The sequence below is a fragment of the Hordeum vulgare genome, chromosome 1H (assembly GCF_904849725.1).
Source record: "Hordeum vulgare subsp. vulgare chromosome 1H, MorexV3_pseudomolecules_assembly, whole genome shotgun sequence".
NCBI classification, from domain to species: Eukaryota; Viridiplantae; Streptophyta; class Magnoliopsida; order Poales; family Poaceae; genus Hordeum; species Hordeum vulgare.
Genome location: NC_058518.1, coordinates 506548018 through 506565738, shown reverse-complemented (window position 1 = coordinate 506565738; position 17721 = coordinate 506548018). Strand labels below are relative to the sequence as shown.

The 17721-nt window shown below is 45.9% G+C and overlaps 1 protein-coding gene and 1 long non-coding RNA gene across 3 annotated transcripts; one reads left to right on the top strand and one right to left on the bottom strand.

Moving 5' to 3' along the window:
* Nucleotides 1–9873: 9873 nt before the first annotated feature.
* LOC123451419 lies at nucleotides 9874–14836 on the bottom strand. 2 transcript variants are annotated; one of them, XR_006632299.1, is made up of 4 exons: nucleotides 14748–14836; nucleotides 13751–13764; nucleotides 10431–10524; nucleotides 9874–10346 (listed from the first exon to the last, which is right to left on the bottom strand). It is a non-coding gene; the product is annotated as an uncharacterized LOC123451419 (long non-coding RNA). The 2 variants fall into 2 exon arrangements; XR_006632305.1 differs by lacking the exons at nucleotides 9874–10346; nucleotides 13751–13764 and having other exon boundaries at nucleotides 10433–10524; nucleotides 14748–14835.
* On the top strand, nucleotides 10524–15370 carry LOC123451403 (protein CHUP1, chloroplastic). The gene is made up of 9 exons (XM_045128250.1): nucleotides 10524–10791; nucleotides 10879–10925; nucleotides 11030–11746; nucleotides 12426–13727; nucleotides 13876–14007; nucleotides 14096–14277; nucleotides 14501–14612; nucleotides 14759–14902; nucleotides 15008–15370. The coding sequence occupies exons 1-9, from the start codon at nucleotides 10710–10712 to the stop codon at nucleotides 15107–15109; spliced, it is 2820 nt and encodes a 939-aa protein (XP_044984185.1). The 5' UTR covers nucleotides 10524–10709; the 3' UTR covers nucleotides 15110–15370.
* Nucleotides 15371–17721: the final 2351 nt, after the last annotated feature.

The window sequence follows — 17721 nt, the reverse complement described above, 5'->3', positions numbered from 1 at the left end:
CGGTATGTATGATTTCCAACAAGTCACTTGCACGCTCCATTGTTCCGGAGAACGGAGTCTTAGTCATCTTGCCCATGAGGCATGGTTCGCACGTGTCAAGTGAATCAAAGTCAAGTGACTCCAAAAGTCCATCAGCATGGAGTTTCTTCATGCGCTTTACACCAATATGACCTAAGCGGCAGTGCCACAAAAATATGGCACTATCATTGTTAACTCTAACTCTTTTGGTCTCAATGTTATGTATGTGTGTATCTCTATCAAGATTCAATATGAACAATCCTCTCACATTGGGTGCATGACCATAAAAGATGTTACTCATAGAAATAGAACAACCAATATTCTTTGACTTAAAAGAGTAACCGTCTCGCAATAAACAAGATCCAGATATAATGTTCATGCTCAACGCAGGCACTAAATAACAATGATTTAAGTTCATAACTAATCCTGATGGTAACTGAAGTGAAACTGTGCCGACGGCGATTGCATCAACCTTGGAACCATTTCCTACGCGCATCGTCACTTCATCTTTCGCCAGCCTTCGTCTATTCCGCAGTTCCTGTTTCGAGTTGCAAATATGAGCAACAGAACCGGTATCGAATACCCAGGCACTACTACGAGAGCCGGTTAAGTACACATCAATAACTTGTATATCAAATATACCTGATTTTTCTTTGGCCGCCTTCTTATCTGCCAGATACTTGGGGAAATTGCGCTTCCAGTGACCCATACCCTTGCAATAGTAACACTCCGTTTCAGGCTTAGGTCCAGCTTTGGGTTTCTTCGTCGGATTGGCAACATGCTTGCCGCTCTTCTTTGAATTACCCTTCTTGCCTTTTCCGTTTCTCTTAAAACTAGTGGTCTTATTCACCATCAACACTTGATGCTCTTTACGGAGTTCAGACTCTGCGACTTTCAGCATCGCAAACAACTCGTCGGGAGACTTGTTCATCCCTTGCATGTTGTAGTTCAACACAAAGCCTTTATAGCTTGGCGGCAGTGATTGAAGGATTCTGTCAGTGATAGCCTCTTGCGGGAGTTCGATCCCCAGCTCAGCTAGACGGTTTGAGTACCCAGACATTTTGAGCACATGTTCACTGACAGACGAGTTTTCCTCCATCTTGCAAGCATAGAATTTATCGGAGGTCTCATACCTCTCGATCCGGGCGTTCTTCTGAAAGGTAAACTTCAACTCCTGGAACATCTCAAATGCTCCATGACGCTCAAAGCGATGTTGAAGTCCCGGTTCTAAGCCATACAAGACTGCACATTGAACTACTGAGTAGTCCTCCTTACGTGCTAACCAAGCGTTCTTAACATCCTGATCAGCCGTAGCGGGTGGTTCATCTCCTAGCACGCAGCATTAAGGACATAATCCTTCTTCCCAGCTTGTAAGATTAGCTTAAGATTACGAGCCCAGTCTACAAAGTTGCTTCCATCATCTTTCAACTTAGCTTTCTCTAGGAACGTATTAAAATTCAGGGTGACTGTCGCGTGAGCCATGATCTACAACACAAATATATTCAAAGTGGACTTAGACTATGTTCAAGACAATTAGAGTTTAACTTAATCAAAATTATACGCTAAACTCCCACTCAAAAAGTACATCTCTCTAGTCATTTGAGTGGTTCATGATCCACTTACACTAGCTCAAGTCCGATCATCACGTGAGTTGAGTATAGTTTCAGTGGTAAGCATCCCTATGCTAATCATATCATCTATATGATTCATGATAGACCTTTCGGTCTCATGTGTTCCGAGGCCATGTCTGCACATGCTAGGCTCGTCAAGCTTAACCCGAGTGTTCCGCGTGCGCAACTGTTTTGCACCCGTTGTATGTGAACGTTGAGTCTATCACACCCGATCATCACGTGGTGTCTCGAAACGACGAACTGTAGCAACGGTGCACAGTCGGGGAGAACACAATTTCGTCTTGAAATTTTAGTGAGAGATCACCTCATAATGCTACCGTCGTTCTAAGCAAAATAAGGTGCATAAAAGGATTAACATCACATGCAATTCATAAGTGACATGATATGGCCATCATCACGTGCTTCTTGATCTCCATCACCAAAGCACCGGCACGATCTTCTTATCACCGGCGCCACACCATGATCTCCATCAACGTGTCGCCATCGGGGTTGTCGTGCTACTCATGCTATTACTACTAAAGCTACATCCTAGCAAAATAGTAAACGCATCTGCAAGCACAAACGTTAGTATAAAGACAACCCTATGGCTCCTGCCGGTTGCCGTACCATCGACGTGCAAGTCGATATTATCTATTACAACATGATCATCTCATACATCCAATATATCACATCACATCGTTGGCCATATCACATCACAATCATACCCTGCAAAAACAAGTTAGACGTCCTCTAATTTTGTTGTTGCATGTTTTACGTGGTGACCACGGGTATCTAGTAGGATCGCATCTTACTTACACAAACACCACAACGGAGATATATGAGTTGCTATTTAACCTCATCCAAGGACCTCCTCGGTCAAATCCGATTGAACTAAAGTTGGAGAAACCGACACTTGCCAGTCATCTTTGAGCAACGGGTTACTCGTAGCGATGAAACCAGTCTCTCGTAAGTGTACGAGTAATGTTGGTCCAAGCCGCTTCAATCCAACAATACCGCGGAATCAAGAAAAGACTAAGGAGGGCAGCAAAACGCACATCACCGCCCACAAAAACTTTTGTGTTCTACTCGAGAAGACATCTACGCATGAACCTAGCTCATGATGCCACTGTTGGGGAACGTCGCATGGGAAACAAAAAATTTCCTACGCGCACGAAGACCTATCATGGTGATGTCCATCTACGAGAGGGGATGAGTGATCTACGTACCCTTGTAGACCGTACAGCAGAAGCGTTAGTGAACGCGGTTGATGTAGTGAAACGTCCTTACGTCCCTCGATTCGCCCCACGAACAATCCCGCGATCAGTCCCATGATCTAGTACCGAACGGACGGCACCACCGCGTTCAGCACACGTACAGCTCGACGATGATCTCGGTCTTCTTGATCCAGCAAGAGAGACGGAGAGGTAGAAGAGTTCTCCGGCAGCGTGACGGCGCTCCGGAGGTTGGTGATGACCTTGTCTCAGCAGGGCTCCGCCCGAGCTCCGCAGAAACGCGATCTAGAGGAAAAACCATGGAGGTATGTGGTCGGGCTGCCGTGGAAAAGTCGTCTCAAATCAGCCCTAAAACCTCCGTATATATAGGTGGGAGAGAGGGGACCTTGCCTTGGGGCTCAAGGAGCCCCAAGGGGGTCGGCCGAGCCAAGGGGGGAAGGTCTCCCCCCCCCCCCAAACCGAGTTGGACTTGGTTTGGTGGGTGGGAGTCCTTCCTTCCCTTCCCACCTCCTCTTTTTTTCTTTCTCTTTGATTTTTCTTCCAATGCGCATAGGGACCTTTTGGGCTGTCCCACCAGCCCACTAAGGGCTAGTGCGCCACCCTCAAGGCCTATGGGCTTCCCCGGGGTGGGTTCCCCCCCCCCCCCCCCCTGTGAACTCCCGGAACCCATTCGTCATTCCCGGTACATTCCCGGTAACTCCGAAAACCTTCCGGTAATCAAATGAGGTCATCCTATATATCAATCTTCGTTTCCGGACCATTCCGGAAACCCTCGTGACGTTCGTGATCTCATCCGGGACTCCGAACAACATTCGGTAACCAACCATATAACTCAAATACGCATAAAACAACGTCGAACCTTAAGTGTGCAGACCCTGCGGGTTCGAGAACTATGTAGACATGACCCGAGAGACTCCTCGGTCAATATCCAATAGCGGGACCTGGATGCCCATATTGGATCCTACATATTCTACGAAGAACTTATCGTTTGAACCTCAGTGTCAAGGATTCATATAATCCCGTATGTCATTCCCTTTGTCCTTCGGTATGTTACTTGCCCGAGATTCGATCGTTAGTATCCGCATACCTATTTCAATCTCGTTTACCGACAAGTCTATTTACTCGTTCCGTAATACAAGATCCCGCAACTTACACTAAGTCACATTGCTTGCAAGGCTTGTGTGTGATGTTGTATTACCGAGTGGGCCCCGAGATACCTCTCCGTCACACGGAGTGACAAATCCCAGTCTTGATCCATACTAACTCAACTAACACCTTCAGAGATACTTGTAGAGCATCTTTATAGTCACCCAGTTACGTTGCGACGTTTGATACACACAAAGTATTCCTCCGGTGTCAGTGAGTTATATGATCTCATGGTCATAGGAACAAATACTTGACACGCAGAAAACAGTAGCAACAAAATGACACGATCTACATGCTACATCTATTAGTTTGGGTCTAGTCCATCACGTGATTCTCCTAATGACGTGATCGAGTTATCAAGCAACAACACCTTGTTCATAATCAGAAGACACTGACTATCTTTGATCAACTGGCTAGCCAACTAGAGACTTGCTAGGGACAGTGTTTTGTCTATGTATCCACACATGTAAATGAGTCTTCATTCAATACAATTATAGCATGGATAATAAACGATTATCTTGATACAGGAATTATAATAATAACTATATTTATTATTGCCTCTAGGGCATAATTCCAACAAAAACCTAGTCCTCCTTCATATTTAGGTCGTGTCATCACTTCCCACGAAACCCAGCTCGTCTTTCTTTCCCAATTTTTGCTGCCCCACTAAAGTTTTCTTATAAGAGAATTGATATGGAGACATAATCCACGAGGTAGTTCGAAACACGCCATGGAAAAGACTGGAACAGCTTGTGCAATAGATTTGATAAGTACTTTCTTCCCCCTGCAGATAAGATTTTCTCCATCCAGCCTTTAACTTTATTCCAAACTCTGTCTTTTAGGTATTTGAAAGCCCCGTTTTTTCTGCTACCCACATCTGTGGGCATCCCCAAATATTTGTCATTCAGACTTTCATTCTGCACATTAAGAATGTTTTTGATAGCCTCCTTCACCTCGGGTGCACATCCTTTACTGAAGAAAACCGAAGATTTGGCTTGGTTGATTTTCTGTCCAGAGGCCCTGCAGTAGGTCTCCAACAAAGAAGATACCATAGCAGCTCCCTCACTACTAGACTTGAAGAACAACAGGTTGTCGTCGGCAAAAAGTAAGTGACTAACCGACGGAGCCGTTGGTGCCACTTTAATTCCGTAGATAGGCGATGACTCATTGTGGTTTTTGAGGAGGCACGAAAGGCCCTCTGCTGCCAGCAAGAAAAGGTAGGGCGATAATGGATCTCCCTGTCGAATCCCTCTCGTAGGGGTGAATTGATCAAGTTTCTTCCCGTTCAGTAAGACCGAGAAAGTAACAGAGCTAAGCATCTTCATAATAATATTTACCCAAGCTGGTGAAAACCCCAGTCTAGTCATCATGGCGCTCAAATAGTCCCATTCTAATTGATCATATGCTTTCATCATATCCAGTTTCAAGGCACATAACCCATTCCTCTTCGATTTACTCTGTTTCATGAAATGCAGGCACTCGTAAGCAGATATTATGTTATCCGTGATAATCCTCCCCCCAACAAAAGCTGATTGTTCTTCTGATATGATCTTCGGGAGGATGGATTTCAATCTGTTTGCTATAACCTTGGACGCTATTTTGTAAATGGCATTACAAAGACTTATCGGGCGGAATTGAGTAAGAAGTGTGGGACTTGTTACCTTAGGTATCAATACCAAGATAGTGTCGTTCAAGATGTTTACCTCTTCTTCTCCTTTCAGTATTTTTAAGATGATTGTGGTGATCTCAGTTCCACATACCTCCCAATATCGTTGAAAGAAATGGGCGGGGAACCCATCTGACCCCGGCGCTTTGGTGGGTGCCATTTGAAAGAGAGCCGATTTCACCTCTTCCTTAGTATACTCCGAGGTCAAAAGATTGTTCATCTCGTTGGTAACTTTCAGAGGTACCCTACTAAGCACCTCCTCCATATTTGATGTGCCCTCTGATGTATAGAGATGTTGGTAGAAATCTGTCACCATATGTTCGAGCTCGAGGGCATCATCGACCGTAGTGCCATCTTCCCTTACTAGGGATTGAATCTTATTCTTGCGCCTTTGTTTGCTCGCCCGCAAATGGAAAAATCTGGTATTTCTGTCACCTTCCTTGAGCCAGGTAACCCGTGACTGCTGACGCCACATAACCTCCTCCCTGTGATAGAGCTCTGTCAGTCTATCTTTGATCTTTGTTTCAATCCGCGTAGGTTCCGTGCGGCTCGGATCCACCTGAAGGTTTGCCAGGTCCCCATTCAGTCGTTTGATCTCCTTACGAACATTGCCAAACGTGGTTTTATCCCAGCGTCCAAGACCTTTTGACAAAGCATCGATTTTCCCCTTTAGTCCTGCCACTCTTGGGACTCCTGGACCCTGCCAATGTTGTTGCACTTCCTCTTTGAAACCATCATGAGACTCCCACATCACCTCATATTTGAAGGGTTGCTGCCGGAAATGTCTGTCAAGTTGGCCTTCGGTCTGAAGCAGAATAGGGTTATGATCTGAAGTGGCAGCCACTTTGGGTGACAATATCGCATGTGGGAAGATGCTAGACCATTCCCCACTTGCTAATGCTCTGTCTAACCGTACGTGGGTATAGTTACCTCCAGCCACCCTTCTCTCAAAAGTCCATCTCGGTCCAGTAAATCCAAGATCAGACAGTCCACAAACATCGATGGTGTCTTTGAATCCATGGACCTGCGTCATACTGCGATGGCTAGATCCCTCATACTCGTCCAGTCGAAGGACCTCATTAAAGTCCCAATGCACAACCATGGGCGGTCATTTGCAGAGGCTAATGACCGTAAAAGGTCCCAAGTTATACCTCTTTCCTCCACTCGTGCTTCTCCATAGACCACCGTCAACCTCCACTGTGGCACCCTTGGCATGGTGATTAGAGCATCAATGTGATATTCAGAATAGCCAAAAGTCTCAAGCTTTATTGAATTGTTCCAGAAAATTCCCATGCCACCACTCCTTCCAGAACTACTGACTGCAAAAGATAGATCATAACCTAGTGAGCTTGCTAAGCTTTCTACTCTACCTCCAGGAAGTTGAGTTTCCACAATGCAAACCACTAGTGGAGTATACTGCCTCGCTAGATTGTGAAGCTCACGAACTGTCTCGGGTCTCCCAGCCCCTCGACAGTTCCAACAAAGCACGCTCATTGAGCCCGCCGACGCTCCTCGAAGGAGCCCGCCAAATCGCTCTTTGAGTTTGTCAATTTATGGGGTGAAGATCCCGCCCTGTGTTTCTTCCTATCACGTGATGTGACATACGCCTGAGGAGGTGGCGGAGTATGCTCCAGGCGCCCCATATCTTCCGCCATATTGGGACTGTGTTGGTCATCTTCCCCCGGATCAGTCGGCTCTGTTGCTGCAGATGCAGTCGACAGGTCGAGCCGTTTCTTTGCAGAGGATTCAGCTTGAGGTGGTTTCGCTATTCCTCCCTCCTCTTGCTCCATCGGCATTGTTTTCATGGGGCTCTCAGCTGTGTCCTCCATGTTTTCGGTGTCGCTCATCCCTTCCTCTTGGGAAGATCGTTTCTTTGCTGTATTCGCCGCCCTACTATTTGCAGCAGCATGTCCATGCTGACCTCCTCCCCTTCCTCGATGCGCCCGGTTGCGTGGGGGGGGTTCGAGTAGCTGTTCTGAGGATATTGGGTAGACGCTAGTGTACGCCTGTTAGCTACCATCCATTGTCGGTATTCCACCTCATCAGGGCCGTGTACGCCATCCCCACACTCCTCCAGGACGTGACCCATGATGCCACATACCTCGCAGAAAAAGGCAATTTTCTCATACTTCACCGGTAGCAGTAGGGCTTCCTCTCCTCTGATCTTAATCGGGGTAAAACGGACGAGTGGTTCATCTATCTTGATCTTGACTCGAACCCTCACATAATTGCCTTCGAAAACCCTATTAGGGTTCATCTCCACGCTCTTCACCTGTCCGATACGGCGAGCTAGTTAATCTAGTACCACTTCCCTCCGATATAGTTCGGGGGTATCATGTATTTGTGCCCAAACTTGCACCCGATCAAGGGCCACTGTGTGCGGTTTGCCCTTGCCGTCGTATTCCTCGATCACCACCATTAAACCCCTGAAGATCCAAGGGCCTTGCTGCATCACCCTGTTCCAGTCTCGAACACAGAAAAGTTGAATAATGAAGAGGTTGTCATCCGCCTCGCGTATCCCCGGATCATATGCCAAACGCCATACAAACTTCATTGTTGTTTTGAAGGATTCAACACTAAAGGGTTTGGTCGTATTCACTTTAGCAACCGCAAGCCATCGCGTCTCCTCTGCGAACTTCGAGATCTCTTCATCGTCCACCATCACTGCATCTAATTCAAATTCTTTAAGCTTCATGTTCTTCATTGCTGACTCCAGATCTATCGAGGCTTTTCCCTTCCCACCCCCCTGGTTCGAGCCACGAGGGGCACCGGTCGATGAGGAAGCCATCGCGAGAGAAAGCCTCCGTCACGGTCGAGATGTGTGCGAGAAAGCTTCCCAATCCTCAACGGCGGTAATGAGCCGCCGGAGTAGAAAACCCTAAACCCTAGTCGCCGCCATGATTAGTCTGCAATATGATGTTTCCCATCACCGTACACCGATGTCTGATGATGAACGAAACGTCGGCAATTGGGAGCTCCTATACGATGCGCTTTGCTGCAAAGAGTCCTCCTTTCACATAGGCAGTTCCCAATCTGGGCCGGCCCATGAAGGTCCACAACGAACAAGTATAGTAGCTTAAAAAAATGTCACGCCTGCGTGGATTTGAACCAAGGTTCTCATGCTATTTGAACCAGCGATGCTACCAGTAAAACAAGCGATGCTTAATGATCATAAAGAAGTGTCAAACCTAAAGAATCAAGTCCATTCGAATTATCTTTCGAATTTCCAAAGCAACTTAAAAAAAGGTTTGTTTTGTTAATTGCAAACAATTTATTAAAAAATTGAAATACTAACGAAAGAATATTTTCAGCAATTACAACACAAAACTTGGAAAACGCACAGACGTTATAAACACCCATTTTTTCTGAAAACATGAACATTTTTCAAAACACGATTTTTTGAAGCACCTAAAAAACGAAAACTTGAACATTTTTTATACAAGTGAAGTAAAAATTGGAATGGGAACATTTTTCTAAACCTTTGGACACTTTTTGAAAACATGAACAAAATTTGAAAACGGGGCAACTTTTGAAATCCAAAACAAAATTATGAAACTGAGAACAATTTGAAAATCCTAAATTTTGAAAACAGGAACAGTTTTTGAAACTCCGGAACAAAATTCATAAATGTGAGCAATTTTTAAAAACACAAACTTTTTAAAACTCTCGAACAAAATTTAAAAATGGGTTCACATTTTGGAAATGGGAACATTTTCTGAAACTCGCAAGTCGCAATCAGCCTCTTGTACAAACATAGCTAATGACATAGGGATATCGTATCCGCAAGGTTCTATTTTTTTTTTTTTGTTTTTTTTTTGTGGGGAATCCGCAAGGCTCTATACAAACATAGCTGGTGGTTGCTTGATCCGTAAAAGCTCTGCCTGCATAAGCACGCCGTATAGGCATTCTGCAAGGAACAATTTTATCGTACAGAAACATCCTTTTGTTAAAGAGTACATAAATATCCTTATTCTCTGGTTGGGGACAAATGTAATGAAAAGTAGGATAATTATTCTTTAAATAGCCGCGTGATGGGAGCCCAGTTGGGTAGGGTTACCTGAGTTCGGGAAGTCTCTAACCTGGATTCGGAACGAACCCGATAATGGGTGCTATCATCAGAGACTTCAGGCCTTGGAAATATACACGGATGCTATCTCGCTGTCACAGGTTAAATCACTTAAGTAGTAATGACCCAGCTCAATTTATCAAAAGATGAGTATCTCAGATTTTCCATAGGACTTCCCAACAAAGACAAAATAACAGAGTTTCTGACAAGTGCCATACTTGAGATTCTGAAATACACCTTAGGTAAAATCGGTCCCTAGAAAAAATCACTTGTAAGGATTAAAAAAAACACATGTGAATTTCCTGATAGTATTGCTTTACATAAAAATAACTTGAGATTAGAGTCCAGGAGAGGGTACTAGCACTGCCATGGTCCATCCTGTGAGCCTCATCATCATCATAAATTCATCATAATCCACCGCGTCTCCCCTATCCAGATATATCACCATCACCCAGACTAGGACCCCGCCTTCACCCTCACCCAGACATACCAGCCACCACCCATTTCTGTGCACAGCAAACAACGCCCTACCACTCTCTTCCAAAGCCACAAGCCTTCCGCAGTTTCGTGTATCATCAGCATATGAAGATTTTGTCAGCCACCACCTCCTGGTACCATCAGCATATCAAGAATTTGTCAGCTACCAACGAGTGCCACACTATTGGACACACACAGAGAAAAGAAAAAGAGACCTCCTGTGCTACACGAGCCTGTCTTTGCTGAGAGATAAACATAGATAGACAATCCAATCCACATGTTCCTCCGGTGGTGTTCCTTCGCCCGCTCCTGCAGGCCAAAGATATGAGGGAGGTTTAGCAGCCCCGGCCACGGCCATTCACACGTGCTGCTCCTCCTACTCTGCTTTTGCTTGCAGCTGGTCTGTGATGAGCAGAGCCAGAGCTGCCTGCCCCTGCCCCTGCCCACCTCCCGCCGGTCGAGGCCGGAACGGACAGTGATGAGTGCACGGAGTCATGCTTGTGAGACTCGGATTCGTGGTATTAGCAACCTTCGCGGCGTTCACTCTTAAGCGAGGCAAGGGGCCTCCTAACAAAGGTATGTATGTGCATGCATGCATCTCTGCTTCTCCAACACACTTCGTCTGGATTTCTTGCTCAAGCTCTGCCGCATCGCTTCTTTCAGACAATGGCCAAGCAAAGAAGAAGGAGAAGGCTCGGGGTACTGCACATGTATGTACACGCATCCACTGCCGGTGGCGCGATTTACAGAGAAGAACTATCGGTTGTGCGTGTTGTTAATCGCTTCTGTGTGTCCCAACTGTTGATTCTTTCAGGGGGAGAAAGAAGAGGAGGAGGAAGAGGTCAAGACGATCAGCGGCATAATCAACTCGGCCCCGTCGGTGGACGACGATGAGGACGACATGTTCTCGGAGATCGAGAGCCTCCTGGGCGGGGAGATCGACATCCCGATACCGGGCGACAGGTTTGAGCGGTCCCGGTACAACGCGCACATGGCCAACAACGCCGCCGAGATGGAGCGGCTGCGCGGCCTGGTGAGGGAGCTGGAGGAGCGGGAGGTGAAGCTCGAGGGCGAGCTGCTCGAGTACTACGGCCTCAAGGAGCAGGAGACCGACGTGTCCGAGCTGCAGAAGCAGCTCAAGATCAAGACGGTGGAGGTCGACATGCTCAACATCACCATCAGCTCGCTGCAGGCCGAGAGAAAGAAGCTGCAGGAGGATGTTGCCCGTGGCGCTGCCGCCAAGAAGGAGCTCGACGCGTCCAGGAGCAGGATCAAGGAGCTGCAGCGCCAGATACAGATGGAGGCTAACCAGACCAAAGGCCAGCTGATGCTGCTCAAGCAACAGGTGATGGGGCTCAGGGCCAAGGAGGAGGAGGTGGCCAAGAAGGACGCCGAGATCGAACAGAAGCTCAAGAAGCTCAAGAACCTGGAGGTGGAGGTGCTTGAGCTGAGGAGGAAGAACAAGGAGCTGCTGTATGAGAAGAGGGACCTCATGGTGAAGCTGGATGCAGCACAAGGAAAAATAACAGAGGTATAGCACTACTCTATTTCTGTTACTATTCATCTGCAAAGTTTGTAAAACCTTTTGCATTTTAGTACATGACACAAGAATATTCAGCAACATTTTTTTTAGCCTAATCATTTGCATGGTCCTGGACGGTCCAAGCTTCTGTGGTAGACTAGCAGTGGTTCTGCTACGTTTGTGGATTTGTCTCTATCCATATAGTGTACAGGCCTATCCTCTTAGTTTGTCTCTAGTTCAAAATTAGGATTCTGCTTTTGTTTTCACTTGTAAAAGGTAGGACCTAATGATATGCAGTCTCTTTTATATTGCTTTTTTCCTAAGAAAAAAACAAACAAATCAATCAATAAGATTCATCAGAAGGACCGCAAGTTTTGACTTTACGATTAAACATGATAGCATGATTTTCACCACGACATTATCATCTGGGCAAGAAATTGAACAGTTTTCTAGTATCAGGATAAACGCAATTTTCTTCCCTGTTCAGTAGAACAAACAATCAGCTGAGGTGCTTTTCTATACTGAGAGTTAGTATTCAGACCCAATCACCCAAATCACAATTCCAGAAGTTCTACAAAGGAAGAATGCTACCTAGTAATTAATTTTTAGCCAGTGTTGGACTGTATTTAATACTTTTTCATGACATACTTCTCCAATAATGTACGTATGACATATCATCATCATGCAGAGTGATGTAGTTGCCCATGCAAGAGAGGAGATCAATAACCTGAGACATACAAATGAGGACCTCACAAAGCAAGTGGAAGGCCTACAGATGAACAGATTCAGTGAAGTAGAGGAGCTGGTGTACCTGCGTTGGGTCAACGCCTGTCTGCGATTCGAGCTCCGCAACTACCAGACACCATCGGGCAAAATCTCTGCCCGCGACCTCAGCACGAAGCTCAGCCCAAAGTCTCAGGAGAGGGCCAAACAGATGATGCTCGAATTTGGGTCTGAGCGAGGCCAGGGCGACACTGACCTTGACAGTGTCTCCTCGGCACCTTCTTCCCCCAGAAGCGAAGACTTCGACACCGCTTCGATCGACAGCTCTTCCAGCAGATACAGCTTCCTAAGCAAGAGGCCGAACCTGATGCAGAAACTCAAGAAGTGGGGAAGGAGCAAGGATGATGGCAGCTATTTGTCATCTCCGTCATCGCGGTCCCTGACCAGTAGCTCTCCGAAGAGGAGCCAGAAACCAAAGGGCCCCCTGGAATCTCTCATGATCAGAAATGCAGGAGATGGTATGTCCATTACAACATTTGGAAAAAGGGATCAAGAATCCGGTGACATAGATGATGCAAATGTTGCATCTTCATTCCAGTTGATGTCGAAGAATGTTGAAGGCTTCGCTGATGAAAAGTATCCCGCTTACAAAGACCGGCATAAGCTTGCGACGGAACGGGAGAAGGCGATAAAAGAGAAGGCCGAGCAAGCCAGAGCACAAAGGTTTGGTGGTGGCTATAGTTCAGCTCTAGCTCCTTCCCCGAGAGCTGCACTTCCCCCCAAACTCGCTCAAATAAAGGAGAAGAAGGCCCCTGCAGTCAATGCTGAATCCGGCGAGCAATCTAGTGATATCCCGAACAACCCCCTGGCTGTCACCCAGTTGAAGCTTGCCCAAATTGAGAAGAGAGCTCCAAGAGTCCCCCGTCCACCTCCCACTTCATCGGCCGCTGCTTCAGGAGCTACGAATACTGCAAGTGGTGGGCCACCGATGCCGCCACGCCCACCAGGTGCACCTCCTCCACCACCACCTCCAGGGAGACCCGGTGGCCCTCCGCCGCCACCACCGCCTCCCGGTTCTCTATCCAAGAGCCTTGCTGGTGGTGACAAGGTACACCGTGCTCCGGAGGTCGTGGAGTTCTATCAGAGTCTCATGAAACGTGAAGCCAAGAAGGACACCACCTCTTTGGGATCAAAAACATCGAATGTTTCTGATAACAGAAGCAACATGATTGGAGAGATTGAGAACAGATCAACATTCCTATTAGCTGTAAGTATCTTCAGATGACCCACCTTGCATAAAAATCCTGCCAAATCCATGTCGTCCATCATTAGTGCCGCTCATTATAGTCAGTAGGTATAAGTTCAATATAATCAGCTCATTATGACGAATATTGTCAAAAACATGGAATTTTCAGGTCAAAGCTGATGTGGAGACACAAGGAGAATTTGTCGAGTCCCTAGCGGGTGAGGTCCGAGCAGCAAGATTCGCGAATATCGATGATGTTGTTGCATTTGTACATTGGCTGGATGAAGAGTTGTCATTCTTGGTAAGACCCCACTAATTTATCCATGTTAGATATTGTACTTAGGCTGCACATGGTCAACTACTAAAAAGATCAATTAACCTTTTTTTAGGTTGATGAGAGAGCAGTGCTAAAGCATTTCGATTGGCCAGAGAGCAAAACTGATGCATTAAGAGAGGCCGCCTTTGAGTATCAGGACCTGGTGAAACTAGAGAACAAGGCTACATCCTTTGTCGATGATCCAAAACTTCCATGTGAAGAAGCTTTGAAGAGGATGTATTCGTTGCTTGAGAAGTAAGTGCCTTCTCTGAACTACTCCCCCTGTACCTAAATAATTGTTGTTGGGAAGAACTAGTCTAGTCTAGTCTAGTTCTTCCCAACAACAATTATTTAGGTACGAAGGGAGTAGTATGCATAATTGGCAATATTTTGCGAATTCCAAGATGTTTGTGACAAGTATTGGTTTACCCTAAGAATCATAATTTCAGTGAACTAACTAGTGTCATACTTCTGACAGAGTGGAGCAGAGTGTTTACGCACTTCTTCGTACAAGAGACATGACCACCGCACGGTACAAGGAGTATGGAATACCAGTTGATTGGTTATCTGATTCTGGAAAAGTTGGCAAGGTGTGCATCTCTAAACTACTTATGTTGGCAGCCTTACTTGCTTGAAAGAGCATACAATTACTAATTCCTTATAAAGATGTATAAGTTTTGAATGGGAACATGCAATAAGATTTGAATCAAAGTTTAACTTCATACGTTGGTTGCAGATCAAACTCGCGTCAGTTCAGCTGGCAAGGAAGTACATGGAGAGGGTCACGTCGGAGCTCGACGCGTTGCAAGGCACGGACAAAGAGCCCAACAGGGAGTTCTTGCTTCTCCAGGGCGTCAGATTTGCCTTCCGTGTTCATCAGGTATACTATAACTATCCAAAACTTGCATTTCAACAGCATGAGTATATAATTACAGGTAAACTGGAGATATTTCAAATCAAGAACTTACCGTTGGTCATTGCGCAGTTTGCTGGAGGCTTCGACGCAGACAGCATGAAAGTCTTCGAGGAGCTGAGAAGCAAGATGAGCAGCACGCAGGCACCCGCTCCGCCGACATCTGACACATAGCAAGGACTCATCCGGATTCCACTCTGGTTCATTCGGAGGGCACGATTAGTTGGCTAGCTAAACTGTACAAAAGAGAACTGTAAATTCCATTGTTGTGTTAATCAAGTTGTATATGTCAGGTCTACAGGTTCTGATCATATACTATACCTATACCCGTTTTTTGTCCGAGTTTGTCTGTCCGGTTGCATATTGTAACCGAGCAGTTTGTAAAAAGTGAACCACAGTAATGAGATACCACTACCTAGTTTTTGCTAGTTCCAATTCGGCAGTCTGTAACGGTGTAAATGTCTGCTCCTGTCTTCACCCTTCAGAGCAAACTCGTCAGATCTAAATGCCTCGAACTCATTCCGTCTAGCTCCCGGGGATGAGCGGATAATGCTTAGGATCGTATGCAATTCAGACAAATCCGGTGAGACTTGTGCTGAAGAAAAGGATTTTTAAATGGCACCTGTCGGTCGGCAGGGAAGAGCAGACACCCAGCGTGGCGAGGCACTGCAGGGCTGAGCCACCGGACTGACTCACCGCGTGGAATGGGGCGCCTGCGCTCGTTTCGCCGGAGCCGCCTCGGCTTGCGTAGACGCTCGAAATCGACGGAGAACAGGGAGGAATCAGGCGGCAGCGCCGCCGCCTGGAGGGGAACGTGGCCGGCGACAATGGCTGCCATCGTGCTAGTTTTTTTTTTCACTCGGTGGCGTGGATGGGGTTGGTTATGGGCCTTCTGGCCGCGCAATGGCCCGCGAGGCAAGAGCACCTCCCATTAAAACAGCCCACCTTTCCCACGAAGAAAAAAACTAAACCAGACACCTATGAATAATGCTACACCTACAAAAAAAAACAGGCATTTACATGAAGATGAGCTTTTATTGGAGATTAAAAGGGGGAGCAGGGGCCGCCCCCTGGAAAATCACGGGGAGATGAGACCAATTAGTTAGGGAGCCTCCCAACGATCGCTTCCACACGTGATCATTTGACGCGCTCTCAGCCGTCGCCACGTGTTATTTTTTGAGAGTTTTCTTTGGATTTTATTTTATTTTATTTTTTCATACGCGTTTTCGGCTTTTTAGATTGGTTTTCCCCCTGGTTTTTTAAGTTTTTGTATTTTACCGGTCTTTCTCAGCTTTTTGACAAAAAAATTAAAAACAAATTGCCTGAGAAAGCAGGTTTTCTGATTATTTTTTTCTGCGAGAGGCATTGTTTTGCTTGTGCGAGAGGCACGGTCGTGCCTTTCAAAACGAAAAAAATGCGTTTTCTATTTTTTACGAGATGCACGATTTTGCTTTCGCGAGAGGCACGATCATGCCTCTCGGCAACGAAAAAAAATGTGTTTTTTATTTTTTTTGCGAGAGGCACAATTTTGCTTCCGCCAGTAGCATAGTCATACCTCTTTGAAAAAGAATGTGTCTTTTTTTTCACGAGAGTCACGATTTTTGCTTCTGTGAGAGACACGGTTTTGCTTTCACGAGAGACACGGTTGTGCCTCTCCGAAACAGAAAAAAAATCGTGTTTTATGTTGTTTTTTCGTGAGAGATACAATCTTGCTTTGGCGAGAGACACGGTTTTTGCCTCCACGAGAGGCACGGCCATGCCTTTTGGAAATGAAAACAAAACACGTTTTCTATTTTCATGTTTTCCTTTCTATTGTGAGAGGCTGTTTTTCGTCCGTTTTTTTTTGAAAAGAAAAGTTCATCAAAATCTATTAACATGGGATCTAGCTTTGAAGATTTCAATCCGAGAAACCGAACGATAAAAATGGTTCAAGAATTGAACGTACGGTTTAAAAAATAAAACATTTTAAAAATATGAATTAAAAAAATGAACAACTCGCAGGCTGCGACAAGTGGCACACATGAAGTGCGACACTTGTCGCAGCCCGGGAGATTAGAGTGATATTTAAGACAAGTATTCCTTAATTAGCAATTTCGGAAGAGAGATTAGTTAGGTTAAAAACATCCTAGTCAGCGTGTAAAAGCCTACAAACCTTTATATGTTTAGCATTATTGACCATCTATTATGTGGGAAATCCCTCAACAAGAAAAAACTACTATCTATGAAGATGATCTATGACCCCGATGAAGGTGCCACGTAATGCAGGCTAAGATGACATGTTGACAGCCTGAAAAAAATTGACATATTTTGACTCTTTAAAAAAATGTTTGATCTCTACCGAGATATTAGGGCATTTTCAACCAATCTCCAGCCGTAAGGAAGAATAAATTCGGTTTTCATCCCTTACTTCGCATCTAGCTGAAGTTCTAAAACCTATAAGGGGGATACATTTTACTATGACCCTATCCAACTCCTAAATATACTCCGTTCGTCGGTCGAGGATAAATTTTCTTCACGCACAGGCCTTCTTGTGGCTCACCGGTAACTAAAATGAAGCTCCCTTGTCGACGGCGACGACCTCGGGCCTCATCGGTGTCCTCGTGTAGTGCATGCGGACATGTGAAGCTGGCTTGCATCCCCGGACGTCGGCGGACCAGGAGAGCACGATGCAGCTTGAGAAGCACCTATGTGAAACTGGGTTGTACGAGGGCGCTAGGCACCAACTGAGATGTGTTGCGCGACCTTCGGGGCATCGCCAAAGCGGTTCACAATTCAGCAAGAGTACA